This window comes from Anolis carolinensis, chromosome X (genome assembly GCF_035594765.1).
Source record: "Anolis carolinensis isolate JA03-04 chromosome X, rAnoCar3.1.pri, whole genome shotgun sequence".
Lineage (NCBI taxonomy): Eukaryota > Metazoa > Chordata > Lepidosauria > Squamata > Dactyloidae > Anolis > Anolis carolinensis.
Window position 1 is genome coordinate 4670680 of NC_085847.1, and position 25278 is coordinate 4695957.

Sequence of the window (25278 nt, forward strand, 5' to 3'; positions counted from 1 at the left end):
AATATCACACGTCCTAGGCAATCATGGTCTGTGCCTGCTGCAAACAGTCCTCTCTTTTATAGACTTCTTTTACGACTGAAGGCCCCACTTTGAGACTTGGGAGTTTTTCAAGAAAGGAAAGAGTTCCATACCTGGAGGCAAGCCAAAAGGCAGTTTCCCATTCTTGTATGCTTGCCCCATGTGGCAAATCAGGTACAGCCCTAGGAAGGAGGAATGCTCAAGGGAAGTGACAAAGATTATAGTGTTAAAACAATAGCTGCTTGTTGCTACAGGACCAAAGAGAACATATAAGCATCAAATATGCTGTAGAAATATATGCACCTGGCTATAAATGTCCCTAAGCTTCATGTTATAGGGTCCCAGAGTAGCTCCTGGGTTTCAGATTAGTTTATTTTTATGGGTTAGCACTGTTGGGCTTTGTAACTGCTGTGTTACCTTTATGGTTTATCCAGGTACAGTAGTGACCGACATAAGTACTGCCATGTTATAGGTCTGTAAGGTTTTCTAAATGGTTTATAACCTAATCATAAATCTCTTCCTGTAAGCTAAAATTTCTAGCACCATATATCTGACTTTGAAACAACTAATCCTTGCACAGGACAAATGCCACTATGATGAGAGGAGGTGGTAGGAAGAAGGAGCATTTAAAGCTCTTAAAACTGGCCTAAATATGGACTCCACATCTTCCTGGCCTCTTAAACAGCAGTGATGTAATAGTACATTTTGATGTGCAGTTGCTTGTCATGATTTCCCCCTCTGCCAAAAATAGAAAGTCCAGAACAAAAAGTAGTAAGAATTAGACAGCTGTGTCAATACTCATTTTTGTGTGCTTATAGTCTCTGTGCTATATAGACACATATAGGTGGGCATTCCTGGCAGGAAGTGTTTCTTTCCTAGGTTAACAGAAAAGATATTTATATGTTTATTTGCATGCAAGATAGAAAAAAAGGAGAGCAAAAGTAATGTAAGGGATCAGAAATGTGGACTTCCCCCTAATGACGAGATGAGTTTGGCCTTGGATATGTGTGGCAATGACAATCTCACTACTCTGTGTTTTGCATGAGGTGTTAATGGGGTCATTGCTGGATCAGTGTGGTCTGGGAAAATGTGGTACCAAAGAGAATTTTTTCATCCATATAGACAAGCCCTTGGTTTCCTACCAAGACCTGTTACAGAGAGCAGGTGGCAGAGATAAGTACTGGATCAAAGTAAGCCTTGGAAAATAATGAAGAGAGCACAACATTCTTTTCCTAGTTTCGCTGCCAAGTCATCCTTTTAAAAAGGGAACATGGGCTTTAAGGATTGCTTCTCTAATAACTAGCCAGCCAATTAGATAACTCATCTAACTGATCTCGTCCCTTCTATTTTCAATTAGAACATGTGAAGTGAGAATGTAAATGTGCACAACACTCCAAAGGCAAAACAGGTGGCAATGGAGCTTTCTCTCGCTTCCACTTTTCAGTTGGCCTTTATTAGAGATGCTTTGGTATCCCCAGCAAAAACTCAATTAATAAGTGATGCCAGTTCTTTTATGTTGTCTCCCCGCCCCAATCACTCCAAGCTGGAAGATGTATTTTTATGAAAAGACTTTTATGAGAACCCCCTATGACACAGCTGTCAAAATCAGTTCTGAAATATGAATTTCATTACTTATCCAACCTCTGTAAAAGCAAGACATCAACATAAGAGTGTTTATTTAGTTTGAAGCTCATTGGCAAACACAAATGCTTACAAACAGAAATGCTCACTACACTAATTTGCTAGAGAGAGAAGCACAGTGTAAAATATGGTGACTAGAGACAAAGGAAGATGGGCCTGAATTATCCTAATCAATTTTGTAAAAGAGGGAATTTCAGCAGGTACAACATACTCTCCCACATAACACAGAAACATTCTTGTAACATCCATTCTCATATCTAGGGGTCCTTCTACACAACCATATAACCCAGAGTCCACACTGCCATATATTTCAGCTCAAAGCAGAAAATGTGAAATTTTATTCAGCTATGTGGAAGGGCCCTAGGATCACTGATCAATGCCTCCTGATTTTAGTATGAAGAGGGATGTTGTAGCACTTTCACCCCTACTTACTGAACATCTGCAATTGCCCATTGTGTTACATCTGAACATTACATTTTGCTGCTCCTGAGTAAATGGTGCATAGAAAGGGTTGTGCCCGACTTTTGTCTTAACCTGGAACTGGAGTGCGAGAAAGCCCTGCATTTGATATCATATGCATTTCTCCTGGTCCTGAACTGGCAGAATAGGTCAGTCAGCCCAACCATTACCTGTCCAAGTTACAATGAAGTTTGTTCCACTGGTTCCCAAATATTCTGTATTCCTATCCAGAAAACCTAATTTAGAAAATGAACCTGTACCTGCTCCTGAGGTCCCTGGCCAATGTTGCCTCCTGAAAACCTGTTAGAACACTTCTAAAACACAGCTTTTCAACATGCTTTGAGAACTGCAAGTGTCAGTAATACCTGTCAGTAGGGCTATATATGATGGGATGGCAAAAAACAAAAGCATTCTTTGTGTATTAAGCCTCTACGCCTTGTGGAGCATGTCACATGCATTTATGTGCCAAATTTTAAATTGAGTAGCATGATCAAGCCATTCGACTCTGCCTTTTGTCTTTGGAAGCCGAATGGGCCCTCTCCATGTTAGTAGGCTGATGGGGAATTATTTATAGGTGTGTGTATGTGTCTGTTGGAAAATCACATGAAAATTTAAGAGTTTTGTAAGCAAGAAAAAACCCAGTCTTCTTTCATGTACGCTTTCCCACCCCCACCCCTGTGGTGCCAGGTACGTGTGTACTTTTATTCAATGCATTCAGTTGATCTTAAGATCTCACACCCAGTGAACTTCACATGAACCTCCTCCACCCCACAACCATTTATACCACTATCAATGGAACAACTCTAGGCTTGCAAACAATTCTCCTCAACCAACAGAAAAGGGCAAATTCAGCCCCAACCCTCTTTGCCACACTTAACAGCAGCATTCTGCTGAGGTTTCCTATTACTAACACCTCCCTGCTTCTCTCTTTAGGAAAAAAACACCCAAAAACTGAAACCTCAACTGATTTACATGGTTTATTATGAATAATTTACACGATACTTGTCATCCAAAGGGAAGCAGGAGGTGGAAACTACTTTGTTTCCCGAAGTACTTTGTTAGCTTAGTTCTTTAAAGTGGTTCTCCTCCCATTCCCATCTATAGTAGAACTCTCTTGCCTTGAAGATAAAAACAAATTAATACACCACAAATGTGTAAATGTTTCTTTCTGCAGTGAAACAAAGAAACCCACACGAATACAGAAGATCTACAACAAAACATCACAGTTGTGGAGCACTTCTGTTCAGAACTCTACTCAGCCGCACTCTTTTCCAAGATACTCATCTCTGCTTTCCATTTCTCTCTACGCCAGTCAGCATCCCAACTTGAGAACTGTCAGTCCTCCTTCTCTATTGAGGACCTGCCACTCCAGATAGGAGTTTCCTTTACATGTTTTGCACTTCTGCAATTATAGGGGTTCTCTGAAGCTGCTGAGAGTGTCCTTCTGCTACAGAAGGTACTACTTTGGTGATACAGGGACCAACATTAAGACAATAGGATCACTAGTATCATGAAATAAACTGCCAGATGTTACTGGTTTCTATTGTTGCATGCCTTCTAGTCATTTCTGACTTGTGAAAACCTACAGCAGGGTTTTCTTGGCAAGATTTTTTCCAAGGGGGAGGGGGTTGCTTTCACATTTCTCTTAGGAAGCTTGAATGTGACTTGCCAGTGGCTTTCTATGGTCAAGCAGGAACCCAAATTCTGGTCTCTTGTAGTCCTAGTCCAACACTCACATCACTACAGAACGTTAGCTCTTCAAAAAATACTAGGGCCACCGCATGTTGGATAGTTATGACTCTATCCAGATGTTCTACAAAACAGAACAGAGAATGAGTGAAATAAAATCTTCCTCTTCTAGGTCCAAAGGACATAACCAATCTCTTCACTGTATCACCCCAGAGACTGTCTCCCTATATTTTAGAGCTGTATGCAGAGTCTAAACAGGAACATTACTTTTGAACCCACTGTTGCAAATTTTCTTTCTAAGTGCATCACTTTGCTTCCCAACTGTGGGCTAAAGCAGCAATTAAAAAAACAGCCGCTGTGCTTAGCAAGCCTTCACTCCATGTCAAAGGCCCTCGTCCAGCCATTTATTAGATAATCCAATTATCCCAGCATGACCTTATTCTGTGCAACTGTCTCTGCTCCAACTGGAGGATCAGCCTATCAACCAATACATCTCAGCTCCAAGAACTCTTTGCTGTAAACTTCAGCCCTGCACTTGTACAGAGACTGCTCCGATTGCAACTACCATCGGGAGATGATTACATTTCACTTCTGTCTTTTTCATCAAGCGTTTAGCTTCATGAAACATTTAGCAACCATTTGGTAGATTATTATATAGAGGTCAAACACACATTTGCAGGCTATGCACTTTCATTACAATGGATGATACAGTCAGCAGCTCATTAGGATTTCAGTATGATAGATTCCAAGAAGCAAAAGAGGGACTGCAACAACCAGGTCAGCCTATTTCATTTGTATTGCTTGCTCCGACTAGCAGCACTTCTTCAGTATCTCTGACCACAGGTCTTTCCTATCAACTGCTGCTAAATGTTGCTGGGGAATAAACCTTCTGCATAGAAAGAATGTGTTCTCTCATAAAGTTTTGGGTTATTCCTAGTTTAGAATATAAAAATTGTTACACTCTGCCCTTCGCATTTGCATGTTTAACTTTTGAAGATTTGACTGATATGATATTTTATCTCCAGGAATTTCTAGATTCTCCAGGGTGAGTTTATGGTCAACTTCAGCTGGAAGCTCACTATACAGTCATGCTGGAGGACCCAGAGATGCTTAGAATGATCACTTATCTAGGAATTCTTAAGTCCTCCCAGGCGATTCTATGGTCAACTTATTGCAGGTGTTGACCATAAAGTCAGCCTGGAGGACAAAGCGATTCAAAAAGAACATATTAATACCTGGGTTAATCAGTGGGATTCCTAAAGAGGAGTTCTCTCAGGTAGTTCACAAAAGTGGAGAGTATACAGTAATATTAATTTTATTGCTATGGCATATGAGCTATTTTGCCTGTACCTCGGCTGCATTAGGACCATAAGACATTACCTTATACCAAGTCAGGATATTTGTTCATCTAGTCAAGCATTCTCCACTTTGACTAGCAATGGAGAGTTCCATGGTTAACGTAATCACTCACCTGGCCTCAAATGAATTCTAGTACTGTCAATCTAATCACCCGCATAGAAAAAACAGTTCTCCTGAACCGATTCCAAGCTGCATTACAACGTCAGTGTAGATGTGCCTTCAGTTAAGGCAGGCTCACTGAACCAACTGCTGAATAGTAAACAGATATGTGCATAAATATTTAGGACTAGCAATTGGGTTTCAGCCAACCTGGTGCTGGACTCAGCTCTACAACCATCAGTCTTGGCATATGGCATATAGTAACTAGCACACTTCTAACAATATGCAGAACATCATCAACAAATTAGATTCTCATTTGTCCCAAAGAAACAGCATTGCCACTAGATATGATAGAGTTTCAAAGTTAGCTTCATAAACACAAATGAAGATGTAAATGAAGGAAGACACGATTTGGCCAGTTCTTAGATGTGCCTCTTGGGTCATGGTGAGCAAGGCTGATGGTGATTTCAACTGCTTTTTCCAAACATGTCAGGCTGTACTACCTTATTTGCATGCTTGGATAGTACCAGCTGGGGGACATCAGTGCCAAACAAGACAGATGCCTTTAGAATATACACATTTCAAGTCCTTTAGGTGAATCCTGTCCCCCCACTTCTCATTTAGAAGGATATTGTGAGGATAAAAGTAGTCGTGATACTGATGTCCCCGTGTATTATGGTAATAAAGAGTTTCTAAGCACCTGAAATAGGTAGCTCTATAGGGATTCACGCAGTGGATTGGCAACATCAGTACCACAGGATCAAAGCATAAGCTCAGCTGTGACAAGAGTTCTATCTGAGGTTTAAAAGCTCTGGTTATGTAAATGTTGGGTCTTTCCCCCTCTAGAGCAATGCTTTTAAATGCTGGGAAGGATAGGCCTCCTTACTTAATATTCTTCAACCTCGTACCCTAATGAAGTGCCATTGCAAAGCAGAGATTCTTGAACAGTATTTACAGTGGAGCAAAGATATAAATTTGGGCACCTGCCCTTGAACCCACCCACCCCCTTGTTGCTATGGCCTTAAACAGATGCTCGGATGAATGAAGTTAATAACCATAGGGGTCTCCCAAGTGATACAGTAAGTAACAACTCCAAGCACAATTCCAAACTGTGTTATGACTTATAAAGTCCTGTGTCGCCCAGTATGAACCTGCTTAGGCCCTGGGTTCCTCAAAAGAGATCCTTCACTCTGTCCCAACTTCATAGGCATGGCTGGTGGGAATGCACAAGGGGACCTTCTTAGGCTCCTTAGGCCCCATCTATACTGCCAAATAATGCAGTGTAGGAATTGCAGTGTAGGAAACGTATTAGCTCGGCGTGTCCACACAATGCACACAGGCTAATGTGCTTTAACCTGGGATAAGACAATTAATCCAGCTTGACCTCAGGTTAAAAAGAACACTGGGTATGGTCTGAATCATCCAGGAAGATCAAGACCTTTTCCAGTGCTGGGGCAGTGGAGACTGCCGTCCTGTATTCCAATGTAGGATCCAGGATAATTCTTGGTGTCCTTCCATTGGCAACTACAATAACTACCTCCATCCCCTAAAAAAAACCCAAAAAAACAACCAGACTTTTAGAACAGAAAAATGTGAAAGAACAGAATTTTAAGAGAATACCAGATTGGTTTAAATCTAATTGCTTTAAATGCAGTTTACATTTTAAAAAATGGCTTAAAATTTAATTTCATGATTTGATTTTAATGCCGACCTTTTATATCTTTTACTTGTAAGCCACCTTTGGTCCCAATTTCATGAAAAAGAAGGTATGTAAACAAAGGCAATGATGATGATAAATGTTTGTATCAGCCTTAAGACTCACTAGTCAAAAGGAAACACTTTGCCTTGCAATCTGTCTGCCTAAATTTAGTTCAATGATTTGTTAGTCTTGATTCCCTGGAGATGGCTGGTCTGAAGAAAAACTGGAGCTTACTGTAATGTTTTATGATATATGTACACTGCAGTTTTTCTGGACGTACCCTTAGAACAGAAGCACTGTCCAGTCGATTAGCTGAAAGCTGAAACCAGCAAGCTCCAGCTATGTATCAGTGGGTATTTTAAATATGTGAGAAAGCAGCTGCGGTATTTGGTGTTACTTCTGAGTGCTCATATTTTTATTGGGAATAGTCTCCCAGAATATATGCTTAGGAAACCAATGCAATGCCATTGGTACTAAAGCTTCTCAATGCAATATTTATGGTAGCATGAATATTTGATGTCCAGTGCAACCGACAGAGATTGCAAGGGACCTGAAGTACTTGGGTTCAAAACACAGATGCAGCCATATACTCTTTGATGCAGTCTTGAGCTGTTTACTGTTTCATCAACACCCAAACGGTTAAGTAACTAACTATCTATAATGCTGAACTTGTCCCTTTCTTCAGTGCCAATACACTGGTGATTCTGGTTCTTATCTTATTCCATGTGTGTCACTGCTTCTCCTAAGTGAACTCAGTTAAGCACTAGGCATTTTTTATGGCATTGCAACCAGTGTTAGGAAAGTCTGTTTTCCAGAGCATCCATTATCCCTTACATGCGCATGGTTTTGGCCTTGGAGAAGCAGCCTCTTCTACTGAGTACAGAATTTTGCTTCAAAGAACAAAAGTCTCAGCCGTCAAGGACATTGAATGCTTCCAGCTCCAGCTATTGACTGTGGCTCTGACGGTTTTACAGTCAAGCTTTTCTGAACAGAGAGGACAAAGAAAATGGTGGGTAACTGTCTCTTCTACAGCACTCATGAGAACTGCCAAGGCAGTCTGTAATGTGTTTGCGTTGGATTTTTCGACTGAGCTGTACCGAATGTATCTTGTATAGGGATGAGTTTCCATGTGGTTTCTGTTTGTTTGTTTCTGAACTTCAGTTTTATAGTTTTTCTTCTTTTTGGCTTTGCAAGTCATCTGCTTGGTTGACAGTCAGTATTAAATTAGTGTTAGGTTTTCATTTGTTTGGCTTTTGTTTGTTTACTTGATGTTTTCCTTAAGCTCAAGATATTCCCCCAACATAGAGATGTTGTTTCTTCTACAAGTTTCATTTGAGTAACTTATATCCTCAAGTCTAGATAATTTTAGTTAAAAAATCAACCTCAAAAGCTGGCTTGACTTACCCACTGGTCAATGTGAGTAGTGTACATGAACTCTTATCAAAAAAGAAATCATCTCCTTCTCTGAATAGAGTTGTGAAAGGCAAGAACTTAGTCCATACGGAGAGAACCTAAAAGAAGCATTGACCCCTCTCGGCTCTCTTTGCTGTTGCATTGCTTCTGTCCGTTTTGAATGCCTGGGCAATGGAATGGTGTCGTGATGGCAGTCTTGTGCAATTGGTCCCCTAAGACAGCACTGGTGCTTTCCCATCTCCATGGAATGACCCTCGACTTATCCATGGGTCATATCAAAATCCATAATTTTGGCTTCCAAACCTCTCCTCGACTTATACATGAGGTAGACTTATAATATATTCCAATGCTAAGAGCGTTTAAGCCTGTAAAAACAATAGTCACAAAAGGGAGAGACATCCCTTTGTTCTCAGCATGGGCCAGCTTTGCTTCTGTTTGTTAGAAACTAAAGGGCACTAAAGGAAACCAAAGGTCTCTTGCACAGGCCTTTTCAACAAGGTTCTAAGGGATTTTAGTTGCAAGCTTTCCACAAACTTAGGATGAAAATAAGCTCTGGGTATAGCTACAAAAATGGTGCCCAAAAGGTATTATGAAGCACACTTAACACGTTGAAGCAAAATGTATTTCAAATTTCAGATCCAAGGGGAAAGGAGGGAAAGGAGTCTTGCCTAAAGGTGGGACACCTACTAGAGGAAGCGAAATAGCCCCTTTGTCTTAATTTTTGAAGCCACTGTCTCTTCATTTCAAGACAAAGGGCTCCTTGCCATCTCCTCCTTGTCCCAAAGGCTGTAAGTGAAGCAACTTCAATGCTATGCAGACGTTTTGCAAAATCTGCTCCTTATTTAAGAGGCCTCCAATATGCAGGCAATTACAGTGTGGGCCACATTTATTGAATAAATCCACTTAGGCATTATGTTTACAAAGTCAAAGAAACATTAAAATCCAGCGAAAAACAATTATTTTTACAGGGTACATCTGTAAGCAATATGGAACAGGGTTTCTTTTCCCCTGGGTTGTCTTTTTTAGTTGGGAGGGATGAATAGACTTTGTTGGTGGTGGGGAAAATGTCCACATCACAGCAGTGGATTGTTTTTGAAATGCTAACTTAATATTTCTTTACGTTTGCTAATATCACAGGCCTTCAAAAAGTTCAAATAGTCATGGTTTCCTGACCAGTCAATCTTTTTTAGTCTTGGCAGAAGGTTTCAGACCAATCAGGAAGAGTTAGACAAATAGTTATTTTATTACAGAGACTGTCAAATAAATCAGGATGTGGTGAGCAACTATTTCTGATCCCTGCAGCCTGCATGACTATTTTGCTGTTTATAAGCATTATTTGGTGCCCAAACTGGTCCTAAGACTTGCAGTGTAATCATCTACACAGTGAAAACACTTCCTTCTGTGATGGTTTCACCCCAGTTAAAGTGGGTGGTGTAAAGTGCAGTCATTCTGAGGAAATCTGAAATCCAAAACACTTCTTGTTTCAATCATTTTGGATAAAGGATATTCTGCCTGTGCCTGTATGCTCATTAGAGATCTGCTGAACGGTATTGCTTTTTGAAAGGAAACGTTTGTTGCACGCCACTCTCTTATCATCTCTATTTTTATAGGAAAAACAGCAAGAAATGCAAGGAAATTATTCTCAAGCACTATAATAAATAACAGCAGCTATAAATTATTATTTAGATATTATTGCTAGTAACAACAATTAACAACTTTTTAAAAAAAGCATTACAAGCTTGCGATCATCCAGCTATGGAACTGAAAACCAGTGTGCGAAACCTGGCTGCTTTGCAAGTACTCTTAGGCATACTGTGCAAATGGCATTCCGCTGTTATATAATTGGCTGTTGTGGTAAAGAGTGACCTCTATGAGGTAAATTTATAATAGCAAAATTCATACAGTCAAGCAATTGCAATAAACACACTTATGACCTGGTGTGTGTGTGTGTCTGTGTGAATCAATGCCTAGACTTATTAAAGGCCTGTAAATGATAAGAGAAACTTGAGTAAATGCTCCCTGTCTGCCAGAGAATTACAGCTTCAATAAAATCCCATTGACTTTTTCTACTTGCACTATGACTTGCATTACACTCTGCTAATTACACAGCAGTTATTCTGGGTCATAAAGGAAAAGAGTATCCATGTCGACTGCTACTCACAAGGAAATAGGTGGCAAGTAAATAAAGCATCAAGGTAACTCTTTGGATGTGTCTTTGATGTTTATGAACCAATTAACATTACATGCAACTGGGAACTCAGGTTACATAGCAGTTCTGGATGTGGAGTAGCCTGTAGGATAGGAATGCAAAAAACAGCCAAAGAACTATATTGCTGTAAATATGCAAACAGGCATGGATGTTGCAGTCGTGTCTGTAAAGGCTCAATTTCTGAAGAACCAAAAGGAAGATAGAGATATAATTTTCCTAGAGTGATTCAAACCACCTCCTGGTTAGACTACTACAATGTGCTCTATGTGGGGCTCCTATTGAAAGCTGTTCCAGAAGCCATAGGAAGTAAAATTTGCCGTGGCTAGACTGTTGTCACATGTATGCATAATGCTAAGTCCAACTAAAGGGGCCCTAAACAGTTGGGGACTTTGGCTGTATCTACACAGCCATTTAATCTGAATCAGGATGTGGATTAAAGAGAACTAGTTCCCTACAGAGTACCTAAACAGGCACTTAAAAAACTAGTTCCAAGCTGGGACCACAGACCGAGGATTTCTGAGACACCCCCCCCCCCCCCCCAAATCTGGAGGGATGCACAAACAAGAAGCAGCCTGCCTAATGGGAATCAGCACTGGAGGAAAGAACAGCAAAGCAAGAAAGGGGAAGTGAGCATCTCCATGGGAATGCTGGGAGAGAGATTTTTGTTCACCATCCAGATGTGCTGTGTATCCAATTTTTTCCCCTCTGGATACTTCAGCGTTAGCCCTGTCCTCACAAGGATTCCACATTTCGGTCTTGGCTTCCTTCTGGAGAGTTTTTGTTTAATATGCTGTTTCTAGCTGCATGCACATTGATGTATGCTTTGTGGACACCCAGAACTCGGGCCAGCTTCGAACTGGATTTTAGTGCCTGTGTAGAAGGGCCCTATGATAAATGAAAGACACTTACTCCCATCCAATTGTGTCCCAAATCTAAGATCATCTGTGAAGGCCCTGTAATGTGTCCCATCACCCCATGAGATTAGAATGGTGGGTACACAGGACAGAGCTTTCTCGATAGCAACAGAGAATTCCAGGCTATAGAATTATCTCCTGAGGGAAGTCAGGCCAGCCCCATCCCTTCTGATTTTTGCTCGATAGTGAAGATGGAGCTATTTCATGTAGTCTTTTGACTTTTAATCAGGAAGTTTTTACTTTGGTGGTTTTTAAAATTTGGGTTTTTTTTAAAGAGGAGCCTGGACTGTTTTTAACTGCATTTTAGTCATTTATTTAAGATTTTACAGTGTTTTTATCAAATGTGCTCAGGGGCTCTAGTGGGTCACGAGATGCTAAATAAATGTCCTAAATAAATACATTCACTTCATATGTCATGCCTATAATCCTTCACAGTTAACATCCTACAGAGGTGGTGATGCATGTGATCATCATGGGTTGACTGGGCAGTCCACATAATGCGTTCATCCTTTGCGGGAGAATGAAAGCTTGTTAAATGGAACCTCAAAACCAGTACAAAGGAAGAGGCAGTTCCTAGAAAAAAACAACTTAATATATTCTGTTGGCCTATGCTTTTAATTTGTTTAGGAAACACCAAAAAGAAATTATTTATACAACCATTCTGTAGTGAGTCATTCCATTTATAACACAATGTTCAGACTCTGCAGCTAACATAATGCATTGATGAGAAAATACAATATGTCTGTTGGAGTGAGCATGTGGAGACTGTTCCTTAGTCATCTATTTGTCTTGCCTATTTACAGTGACTGGAAGTGGCTCCCCAAGTTTGGGCCAAGAGTTTTTCAGCCCTGAATGGAGAGACCAGCAACTCAGTCTGGAGTAGGGTTTCCATGTAAAGCACTTACTTTGTCACTCCAGGCTTGTCTACATGAATAAAATGATATGCAGCTGCCTCTGGTGAGCGTCCCTGATTTCCTGCCCCAACCCAACTTTGCTCTGCTGTAGAAAAAGTTGGGGGATTCTCTGGAGTTTGCAGGAATCTCCTGATTACCTCGGGGCTTCGTGGCCATCTGGACAGTTGGATGAGGTCTGTTTTGGCCCAACTGACTATCCAGACAGATATTGCCACCATAACTTTTCCCCTGAGCTGTTCATGAAAGGAATGGCCAGTCCTTGTGTTGCTGTCATTGTTCCATGGCAGCCATGGAGCCCCATGCAAGCACCTGGTTGTCACAGCCATGTCTTCTGCGGTCAAAATGGGGTACCTACATGATTGGCAAGAATGAGGAGTCGCTCTATTCACTCGATTGCATGGGTGCACCATTCTGGCACCAGCAGATACAACAAGCGATGGCCAGGAGCTCACAGAAAACTTGGTGATCAGTGGGGAGCAGTCGCAGCAACATGGGGACAAGGTAGGCAAGGGATAGGATGGGCCACCTGGGCACTGGCCATAGATTTAGCCTAAATTTAGTACATGCTGGATCTGAGGTAGAACTAACTTAGAGTAACCTACCCTTCATAGATACGACCTAATACTGGTTGTCGGAAGGCATGCCCTACCGCGTGACCAAACTGCATTTTATCTTGCAATTCTCAACATCAGTCATCTACCTACAGAAAGACAACTTGTGCAGTAAAATTAAACGTACTAGTCTTAAAATGGCAAACCCCTTGAAATGTTTGTCCTTGATAGGTAATATTCAGATATTGCTTTTCAACATGCATAAAAATAAAATAAAACCTGTAGTTATAGTGAGCGGGGTTGTGTTGTTGGACACGGTTTTAAATCTGTTTTCTTTCCTCTATGAACAGCAGGTTAGTAAGTCTTTAAACTCTCCTTTTTTAAGACTTAATATTTCACACTGACAGTGGGGAAAGGAATTAAAAGTGCCAGCAGCTATCCAGATAGATTTTTAAATCCCCGCTTTCCCTCCCTTCCTCTCATGCTGCATCCCTCGGCTTCAGAGAATATTTTCCCCACAAATTGGTTTTAAATTAAAGGAGGTGATGAAGGCAATGTGCCGTCTCAGCATTTTCCCAGGTGCACTTAATCTAATTTCATTAAGGAGATCAGAACTGATGATTGCTACAGCCGAAACATTAAGTCTGTCCATTTTTGTATAAAAACCATTAACTCTGTCAAAGTATCTGCGGGTGGGCTGTTTATTATTGGAGATGAAGGCATGCTTTGCTTCCCCAATAAACTGTCAGGAGCAGTAAGCCGCAAATTAAGTCAGCTGCTGCCAAAGATTTAGGCAAAGGGCCTCCAACTAGTTTTGACACAGGTATATGGGAAGCCGAGGGAGCAGAGCTAGAAAGCAGCCCCAGAATGCTGGTGTGTGTGGAACAGTTTTCAAACACAGGCCTCTTCTACACTGCTATATATCTCAGGATCCGATCCCAGATTATATGGCGGTGGTAGAGTCATATAATCCAGTTCAAAGCAGACAATCTGGGATCAGATCCTGGGATATAGGACAGTGTAGCTCCAGCCATACTCTCTAGGTAGAAACCAGGGATCTAGTTGCCCATCCTGTTAACAACAGAACTAACAATGACACAGTTCTTTTTCAATAAGCATGGTTACTTTAGTGTCCATGGCTTTCTTCCCTGTCCAGGTCCCTTACTGGCATAGAATCATGCAAATTAATGATTAATTAAGTATGCATCGTCATCTGTGTGCTTGAGCATTCATTTGGTGTCCACAAGCGCCCTGGCACCAAACCCCAGCCAATACCAAGGGCCTACTGTAGTACTTTGAGCGTAATAAATACTGGTTGAAATATTGATGCAAAGTCTCCTATGGCCCTTGCACTCCTTGATCATAAATGGAAGAGGTGGCTGCACATTTGATTTGAAGGTGGATGCATGCATTACAATGGCCTACATTACATTGTCTCTATGAAAATGGTGGGCAGGCTTTCTTCGTTGCTCTTTCATTTCTTCCTCCCTTTCATCCTTTTCCCTCTGATGCATGTCACCTTTATTTCCCTGTGACATCACAGAGGGCCAGTTCACAATTTGTACCATTTGTAGTACAAATGGACAGATATAAGTACATATATACTTTGACTTTTATATATATACTAGCTGTGCCCGGCCACGCGTTGCTGTGGCAAAGTGGTGGTGGTATTGGTTAAAAATTGTTGTGTAATTTTTATTTGACGTTATTTGTATTTTTTTTAATTAATTTTATTGTAAGTTATCTTTTTATTCATTATATTTTATTATTTTCTTGTATTATTTTTAGTTATTTTCTGTTATTATAGTATTTTATTGTATTAATTTTTTAGTGTTTTAAATTATTTTTAGTGTTGTTTTTTTTAATTGGGTTGCTAGGAGACCAAGTTGGAGGAGCTTAGCCTTCTAACTGGCAGCAATTGGATAAAAGCAATTATTCCTCTCTCTCTAATTAGGACCTTATTTTTCTTTTCTTTTTGTTGTATCAACCTAGAGCCGTGGATGATGGGTTGTGTTGTCAAATTTCGAGGTTGGGGGGCCTGTAGTTTTGTTGTTTTGTGGGTCGCCGTGATGCCATCACTCTTTTATATATATAGAAGAAGAAGTTTTGCCAGGGCTCAGTACCAGAGCCTTTTCCTCCTTTCTTCCTTCCTTCCTTCCTTCCTTCCTTCCTTCCTTCCTTCCTTCCTTCCTTCCTTCCTTCCTTCTCTCTCTCTCTCTCTCTCTCTCTCTCTCTTTCTTTCTCTTTCTCCCTCCCTCCCTCCCTTCCCATGCATGGGGATATTACAAATGAGCTTGAAAAAGAGCCACATATTATTTTTATGTGCAAATAGACTAAGGAGCCTAACAACTGATAGTAACACAAACCTTTCACATAAATATTAGCTTATGGGCTCCCCCCCCTCTAAATCTTATTTATTGATCATGCTGGCAGTTCCTCTTCATCATGCGTATATGTATTTAGAGGCATTAAAGAGCAACAACAGCAGGTTATTGATTGGTGGTTGATGCAACAGTTTTTCTCTCAGCAGCAAAATAATAGTGACATGAGCATCCACAGAGAAGTGCTACTTAGTGAAATATTAATGCCAATAGATTGCAGAATTCCTTCTTCTGAGCACTACACACGCAGAGAGATTTTCCAGTCCTTCGTTCCAATGCCCACTTTTCTTTGGACCCAACTGGTCACCCACATTTGTCTGAATAATTTGCAGAGTTTGTATCCACAGTGCTGGAGAAGTTTTTCCATCATTTTGCAGAAGAGAATGTATGAATAATATGCGGAACATAGGAATGGGTCAGCTCCAAAGTCCATCTACTCCATGGCTTCTTGCTTCCTGTTGAACAAATTTCTCCAGGAAGCCTGCACTGTATCCAATGGAACACCACTTTCGAAAACAACCTAAATATGTATTCACTGACCCGTGATGGATAAATGAGAACAATGTTGAGTTCTGGAAAAAGTGCTACAACTGGATGACGAGCGGGAGTTGGCTCTATGATATAAAGAATTTCCTTCCAGATAATCTTTTTGCAGCCAGTCACAATTAGTTCTTTCTCAGTTCCAATTCTGAGAGCCTCTGAAAACTCAAGGGCAGAAAACAAGTCCTCATCCATCCATCCTAAGGCTACTGCCTTACTTCAGACATAAGTATCAAGCTCACATTTGTCCACTCGATAACACTGGATAATTGGGTCTATCCACAGACAGCAAATTGCCCTTTCCCAGTGATTACTGTAATGCATTCATCTTGTTTGCAGACTTTTTTCAAATCGCTAAAAGGCTACAACACCAGGTTTCAATACCACTACATTGCCACATCTGTTAAACCAAAGTGTTCTCTTATTAAACCAAGCACCTTTATCCAAGCATTAAAGTAATGTCAGTTTTCTAGTGCTTGTTGTTTCTTCCTTTAGCTATTGTCTCTTGAGTTCTCGGCTTTTTAATCTCTAGGAGCCAGAAAGTCTACTCCATTAAGGAGGATCACATACCTTCACTATGTGTGATTTCGTCCTTTTGTGTGGCTACAAAGCAGATTAAAACCATACAAACATCACTGCAGAGTTAGAGAAATCAGAGAACAGGAAGTGCTTACCCTAGGTGCCTGGGAGAAGCAGAGAAGGGAAAGTGTGCAGTCCATTTCTCAACATGTCCAAAAAAGTTGGTATGTTTGTAGGGCTTGTTCATAAGAATATTTTTAGGAGAATTTCTGATCATGAAGCACTGAACATAGATCATACCACTGGTCCATCATGCTCCAGGTACTGTTAACCAGAAATTCGCAACTGCTGGGTCTCCAGATGTTCTCCTAGAATCTTTACGCCTCGGTCCATACTGACCAAGGCTTCTTCGGATTGAAGTCAAACAAACAGCTCATTCGTGCTCTGAAGTTTCAAGCTCCAGCATTTCTACAAAGATACAGGAAAAGGACCTCTCCAAATTTCATCAAGGAGAAATGTAGGATACTATACTTAGGCAGAAAAAACAAAATGAAGAGATACAGGATGAGTGATGCCTGGCTCAACAACAGTCCATGTGAAGGGATCTTGGAGTCTTAGGCTGGATCAACATTGCCCTATATCCCAGGATCTGATCCCAGATTATCTGCTTTGAACTGGATTATATGAGTCTACACTGCCAGATAATCTGGGATAAGCAGATAATCCAGGATCAGATTCTGGAATATGGGGCAGTGTAGATACAGCCATAGTGGGCCACAAGTTAAACATGAGCCAACAGAGAGATGCAGCAGCTAAAAAAACCAAATGCAGCCCTCCAGCTTGAAGCTGGCACCACTTCGATGTATACACGGGCTTGGATAAGAGCATACAACTCCTGGCTGTGCTGCATTTAACTCCAATGGATTTTCCTCTCCTACTGCAGAGAGAGTCACACAAAAGTAACTGGTTGAAAGCTGCAAAGCTGAGGTTAAACATAATTGATTTTTCACCCCATGAGCTACTATGGTTAGATATAATCAAAGCTAAAGAAGTATTGAAACGATGGTGGCTGGATATTGAATGATAAAATAATGAGCCTATAATGAGGAAACTGAGCCCATGGTTTGTTCAGAGTTCATCTAATTTTTCTGATTCCACAACTTCTCATTTATAGTACTTAATGCCTCATATATGGGAAAACTCTCTCAAGCATGGTTGAATGCATGCTCCCATTAGCAGTACTCAAAGACCAATATAGAAGCCCACTTCAAAACTGGGTATGTACATTTTGAAACTCTGATCTATGATATGTTATTCCCAATATAAAGACCCGCATGAAGAGTTAATGGTCCTTTTACTGCTGTCTCATCCAAGGCATTTAGCCAATTAGGTGCATTTTATCCTTGAGTACCATGACTCTGTGGTCACAAAGAAAACTGACTTTTTTTAGCAATTGCTATTAGAAAACACAGGCTACAATCAAGTCAACAAGGAGCCATCCCCTCCTACTTGCTGGTCATATGGAGTCCCAATTCTGGTATCAACAGACATGACAGGTGATGGCCTGGTACTCGCAGTGAGATCTGTGACAAGCAGGGAGTGGCGGCGATGACACGGAAAATGAGGTGACATTCAGTGGGGCCAATACAGTCTCAGCCCAACCAGACCACCTGGACCCCAGGGGTTTTAGCCCAGTGCCTCTGCACGCCATCACAGTTACTACGGGACCAGTCAAGAACATAACGTACAAGTATTATAGTAGTATAATATGTAGTATAAACATCGTGAAGTGGGAAGCCCTAGAACTCGAATGTTGTAACTGGAAGGCAGTTGTTACCCATGGTGCTATAAATTTTGAAGAGGCACAAATAGAGGATGAAAGGGAGAAACATGACAAGAAGAAGACAGGTCAAACAAACCCTTGCCATGACCACTTTCCATCCAGAAACCTATGTCCTCAATGTGAAAGACCATGTGGGTCCAGAATAGGTCTTTACAGTCACTTATGGACCCACTGCCAAGACTCTACCTCTGGAAGACAATCATACTCGACCACGATCACCCATGAAGATTTTAAAAACTGTAACTAACAATCATATTCATTTTGGCCTTTTCTTAGTTAAGTGCCTTCCTATATTTATACATTTTTAGACACTGCCTGCATGTTTTGCAGAACAAATGATCAAAAAGCCTTCTATACTGGCTGCCGGATTTTAGGTTCTATAAAAAAACAACTCTTATTTTTCATTCCCAGATCTCAGCTACCTTTAGGGTTTTAAGCCTTCTTCTGCCATAGCTAGAAAACAAAACTGAACCACAACATAAATTCAGAGCCAACATTTCATTAACTCGGAAATGCAATTTGTACCCTCTTCTCCTCCACGTCTTATTTAGCAAATGAGGAAATGCCTGATATCTAACCCTTGATTTGCGGTGCTCATTTATGTTTGGGTCTATACAATTAAACTGACAACCCATAATTTTATTCACAGCAGTTGGGAACCCAAGAACGAAAGAGTATGGATGCTGAAGTACTTAAAAAAAACAACAATAGGCCCTTCTACACTCCTCCCCCATCCCACATTTTAGTATTAAGGCTGTTGCAAACATTGTTATTAGCAAAGGTTGCAGCAACATTTTGGAATAATGATGGGAAGGAATTAGTCATCTCCTTATTTTACACAAATTGACTTTTGGCTTTTTGCAGAATGCCATTTAACAGAGCACATTACCAAGCTGCTTGCTACTTTTCATTGGAACACTAAAGCAGGTAAGAGACAATAAGAGGAACTGTTGATGGTTTATATTACTCTATTATGTTAATGTTCACTAAAGTATGCCATAAGCTCTCTCATTACATGTGTATAAACCAATTCTCTGTGGTGTTATTCCTGTGCTAAATGCTATAACTACATAAATCTTGAATTAATGGAGACTTTATAGTTCCTGAAAATGAAGGGTAATTGCTATCTGTTAATGCTGTTGTAGCTAGTAAAGGAAGTATATATTTTCAGTAGCAATGTTTATGGGCTGTCAGAGCAATGCCATCGCCACTACTGCACATTGCTGAAGATCATCTCACATAATTGTGAAATAGCATGAAACGAAAACAATAAAAGATCCCATAGTTCAAACTACCCAATCCGGTACTAGCATTATCATATTCCAGAGCCTTCAAGACACACAACAGAACTTCATAGGTTTCTTTCCTTCTTCTTCTCCTTTTTAAAGCATTGCTGGTACACACTGTTTCAGACTGATAGTTTATTTTTCAAAGCTGGGATTACAAAATTCCTCTAAAAATAAACGAAACAGCAATAGTGCAGAACGGCAGGGTTAAATGAGTGTGTGGAAGTAAAAGTGTGGGCCACAAATGCTGAAACAGCGCAATTGCGGGATTGAAGAGAGATGCGATATCAAAGATGCATCCATGATCAGTGATAGGGGAACTGTGGTGGAATGAAGTCCTCAAAGTCTACCAGTCTGCTTTGGCCTTCTTCATAAACATCAAGCCTTGATCTCAGTAAATCTATTTTCGAAGGTTCCCCAAGTCAAAAAAAAGCAAGGCAGGCGCACCTTACATGACATTAACACCACCGGCCAACATGCTATAACATGTAGAAATATAGACTAGGCACTCAGTGCAAATGCCACACTTGCAAGCAATATTGCTCCCTTCACTTTGATGTGCCCGTGATGCAATGTATGCATTTGTCTTTGCTGCCATGAAACATAGCACTGTTTAGAGACAGAGATCTATTTAGTGAAACTTGTGCCTTGCTTCTGTGTCTTTACATTTGAAGAAAGAAACAGAGCAGAGACAAAGCTGTTTACTCCCTCTTTCTTTTCACAAAGGCTCCTTGCAGTTGGTCCATGAGTTGAAAAAAGCATGACAGCCTCTTTTTCTCCCTCCTTTCCCTCTTTCGTTTTATCTGTACAATACAGTATCTGTACAATGTAATAATTTCCCGTTTGCTGAGAAGGACGGTTTGGTTACTAGGCATACGCAATGCAGGTTCCTCTGAAGGTAACCTCAGATCCCGTGTTCTGAAAGCTAATCAATGTTGTTCAGATTTCAATTTCTTCACTACAAGGCAAAGTCAAACCTAATCTAACAAACGTCACTCTCACATGTAGTGCTGCTAGCTGGGCCTACCCAGTGTAATTTAGATAATCATTAATAGCATAGCTGTATACTAAAACTTCATGTCACTTACAACGGTGCCTCACAATTGACTGGCAGATCTTTTAAGTAGTTTTTCTAAATGATTGCTTTTCTGGTCGTCTTTGATTGGGCAAATGCGAGAAATACTATAATTCCCACAACAGAAATAATAAGGAACCGAGTCCCAGCTTGTTTCACCCACATAATGCCACTCTCTGCTCTCACGAGTCGAGAAGGAGCGGAAAGAAACCTAAAATGCACATTATAAATCTATATATATAAAAGAGTGATGGCATCGGGGCAGCGGACAAAACAACAAAACTACAGGCCCCCCAACCTCGAAATTTGACAACACAACCCATCATCCACGCCTCTAGGTTGATACAAAAAAAGAAAAGAAAAGAAAAATAAAGTCCTAATTAGAGGGAGAGGAATAATTGTTTTTATCCAATTTCTGCCAGTTACAAGGCTAAGTTCCACCCACTTGGTCTCCTAGCAACCTACTCAGCCCAGGGGAAAGGCACAGTTAGACCTCAGGCCTCTTCCACACTGCCTATAAGATACAGATTATCTGATTTTAACTAGATTATATGGCAGTGTAGACTCAAGGCCCTTTCACACAGCTATATTACCCATTTATAATCTTACTAGCTGTGCCCGGCCACGCGTTGCTGTGGCATTGTCTGGTGGTGTTGGTGAGAACTTGTTGAGATAGTGGTGGTATTGAATGTCTGTTGTATGGTTGTCTTTATGTTTAGTATGCATTTGGTTGTTTGTGTACTGTATAAGTGGTGAGGGTAGAGGGCTCTATATCCCTGTGTAGTATTGTATAGTATTTATACGTTAAGTCCATGTGTTGTGAATGCTTGGATTGTGTCCTGCTGCATAGTAGAAAGGGTTGAGCTGGATGGCCGTTAGGGGTCTCTCCAAACTCTTGGAGTCTATGTTTCTATTATTATTATTATTATTATTATTATTATTATTATTATTATTATTATCATCATCATCATCATCATCATCATCATCATCATCTTCATCTTCATCTTCATCATTATTATGTAGAGGCTGGATGGCCATCTGTCAGGAGTGCTTGGATTGTGTCCTCCTGCATGGTAGAAGGAATACCACCACTACCTCAACAATTTCTCACCAAAACCACCAGACAACGCCACAGCAACGCGTGGCCGGGCACAGCTAGTTACAATATAAAGAAAGAGAGGACTTTGTGTTAAATCCATAGTTCAGACACTTGGCTGGCACACCAAGTCATGCTATTCGGGGGCATCTTTACCAAGCAGACACTAAGGCAGTTTGAAAACATCCAACTCTTTCCATTTAGATGCCAGGTTAAGATCCTTTTGCCCTCCAAAGCTGCCGACTGGTGATGGCTGCAGCATGCGTTTAAGAAGAATTTGTAGCTGCTGCTGTGAAAATTGATGTTCAATGTGCTTTCACTGTCAGAAACATTTAGTGTATTTATTTTAGACAATTCTTTACTTTTCTTCAACCAAGCACTGCCAGAGCAGTCTCCAACACAATTGCACAATAAAGATTTCTAAACAATCCAGTACAATAAAGGGATAATACAAACAAACAAAGAGTGATGGAAGATTAAAAACTGCAGATTATAAAGAACCACAGCTTAAACCTTTAAAAGCCTGGGAGAGGAAAAATACCCTTGCCTGGCACTTTAAAGAGTAAACTGAGTTCTGGCAGAGGTTCTCAAATGAAGGAGAATTGCCATCAGTCATCCACATTTGCTGGGGTTAGGGACACAGGACCCATGTGACATTGAAAAACACCTCTCATGCAATTTCTAGGCTTTCCAGTATGGCTTTATTATCAAGCTGAACATATAATTGCAAGAACGAACACCTCTCTAGTGAGTGACACAAATGGTTAATTTTTTAAATGTTATATCTATATATCAGTGCATTTACTTTTCAAAAAAGTGAACTGTTTTATGTTTATTGTTAGATGCCTGGAGTCCCTATATCAGGAGAAAGATGAGATAAAAATAAAGTACATAAATAAACACTATAAAAGCCCCCACCCGCATCAGCATATGCCACAGCACAGGCTTAATCCGGCCCTCTGCCTCATGGTTTATCTGTTGAATCACATCTGTGTTTTCACTTGGGGCAACTTTTAAGCATTCAGCGTGACTTTTAAGAGCAGACAATTAAAGGATGAAAGGCATTCCCTGATTTCTAACAGATGTAGAAGGGAGAGTCTGCTTTTTAAAAAGTAGGCTTTCCATGTCTCATCCTGCTTTTGTGGCCCTCTTATCTCCTGCGGTTTTGGCAAAGGTCAAGTTGAATTATTTAAATAAATCTATAATCCAAATGGCAATACAATTTTACATTTTTTACATGTGCGTGTTCTGCTTCCTCACTTCATTGATCAATTGTATTTCAAAACACTGATATCTCAACATTTAGTTGAATCTTTACTATTATCAACCCTTGGGGCAGGCAAAATACCCAACAGGCATTTTTCCCATCATACATTCAAAATGGTATCTGTATCACTTACGGTTAGTAAAATATTCTGGAACTACTTTATGTTCTATCCAAATGAATGATGCTTTTAAAGGTAGGACTAAAGTGAGCCCAACTTCATCTGAAATACAGCCAAGCTGGAATTCAAACGAATGTATAGAATTCAGAATTCTAGGCTTCCCATTCTTGGTTTAATCGCAAACACCCAACCTAATGTGGTTGTATGTGTATGGTGTGCCTGCCAACAGCATCAAAGCTACTGAAACAAGACATTTCTTGATATCTGTAATAACTGAGGGCTCCAGAAAGTTGCAGACAAACTTGAAATTCATGTGAAGTAAAGACCAAAAGGAAAAAAGATCGACCTGATCTACTTCAAAGGGTTCATAAGAAGATTTATTTTATTTGTATTTATTTAAAGAATTTGTACCCATCTCTTAAGCCAAGGATAAAATAGGGAGGAGGAGACTGCCACTTTAGTTCATTAGAAGGATGGGATATAAGTTTAAATAAAAATAATAAGTATTTTTCCCAAAGGAAGGCTTTTTCTTTCAGAAAGCAATTTAAGGAGGAGTTACTATATCTATACCATCTGTAGCTTTTGAACTGCCAGGTTGGCAGAAGCTGGGGCTAACAACAGGATCTCACCCCATCCTGAGGATTCGAACCGCTGATCTTCTAATCAGCATGTTCAGCAGCTCAGCGGTTTAATTTGCTGCACCACCGCAGCCCCATATACAGTTACTATATAACTGTAAATATAATTCAACCAGTTTAAATGGGGGTGAAAATGCTCTAAATTTTGTAACAAATCACTATTAATTTCACTAGTGGGTGATTTAATGCATCCAAATGCCTATAAGAATACCCTGAAGGCATCAGATGCTCTCTGATCTTGGAGCAGGCCTGGTTAGTTCTTAGAAGGAGGACAATCAACGGGGGTGACATGTAAAATCATGTATATTTTTCATTTTCAGTCTCACCCTTTTAGTGTCTTAATGTAACATATATTTTAATGACTATTCAAAACAACTGAGCTATTATTTTTTCCATTCTAATATAAATGTACATGAATTAGCGGGTTTTATGTTTGTCTGTTTAGCTTATGGGAATTATCAGTATCCATTAAACCAACCTTCATTTGATACCTGCACCGTGTATTCAAAGAGGTGTGTTTTTGAGGAGATAACTCTCATCCCAAAATTGAACAAAAGTAGATGTAGCCATCCATAACAGACTGATATCTGCTGAACTTAAAGGATATGTGGAAGCTATGAGATCTCTTTTATCGCAACCTCAACCTATAATCCACAATGTAATATACCAGAGAAGTCCCATTACAGTCAGTGGGAGTGCTTTCGAGTTAAGTGGCATTCATTAAGTTTTCCTCCTAGGTGAAGATATGCCATGGAGGTCATTGGGTTAAAACAAGAATTCATTTCTCTGCCTCAGTCCCAAACACATTACTGTAATCCCCCAATGACTAATGACTAAGCAAACAAAAAGTTCAGAAAAATCACTGCTGTGTGATAACGTCCTATGCACAAAAGCAACATTTGTCCTAACAGTGTATCAACTGCAAAGAACTGTTACTTGTTGTTCTCTTCTAAACCCATTACATAATTGCCATGTTCAAAAGTCATTATTAAAAAAGCATTGTCTTTCAAGCAATTATCAATGAGACTTTCTGAAAAAAAGGTACGAGTATAACACTTGAATATTCCTCTGATCTGTTCATATTAATCAAGAAATAAATTTGTGTTAGCAACAGCAAGCCGTCTTGTGTGTTTCATAGCAGAACACATTTTGTACAGCTGATTCCAGGCAGTAAAAAAGTTTAAAATTCAATGTGAAAGTAGGTAGAAAAGTTATCTTTAGAGTTTCATCTAATTCTGTCAGCTAATTTGCAGGCTTCGGGATAGTGGAAAAGAAAAGAAATTGTCTTACCTTATCATCGATGTCGCTCTCACTGTCACACTATAGATTCAAAGAGAAAAGAAAACTCAATTATTAAAAGGCAGATAAACAGTGTGCTCAGTTGAACTTCTTTTCGTGCCAAGGCCCCCATAAAACATGTCGCTTAAAGAGAAAGGCCCACAACAAGACATACACTTGTGTGTGTTAAATTCATGTAACTGGATATTGAACACAATCTTCAGATGGACAAACAAGCTTTGTGGAAGAAGAACCAACATGAGGTGGTTCTG

The 25278-nt window shown here is 40.2% G+C and overlaps 1 protein-coding gene across 12 annotated transcripts in view; it reads right to left on the reverse strand.

Moving 5' to 3' along the window:
• The window catches only part of fbrsl1 (fibrosin like 1), a 428841-nt gene that overhangs the window by 165703 nt on the left and 237860 nt on the right, over window positions 1-25278 (reverse strand). For all 12 annotated transcript variants that reach the window (XM_016996766.2, XM_016996767.2, XM_016996770.2 and 9 more), the window contains exon 5: window positions 25019-25048. In XM_016996766.2, the coding sequence (XP_016852255.1) occupies window positions 25019-25048 (30 nt within the window). The remainder of the gene's footprint in view (window positions 1-25018; window positions 25049-25278) is intronic.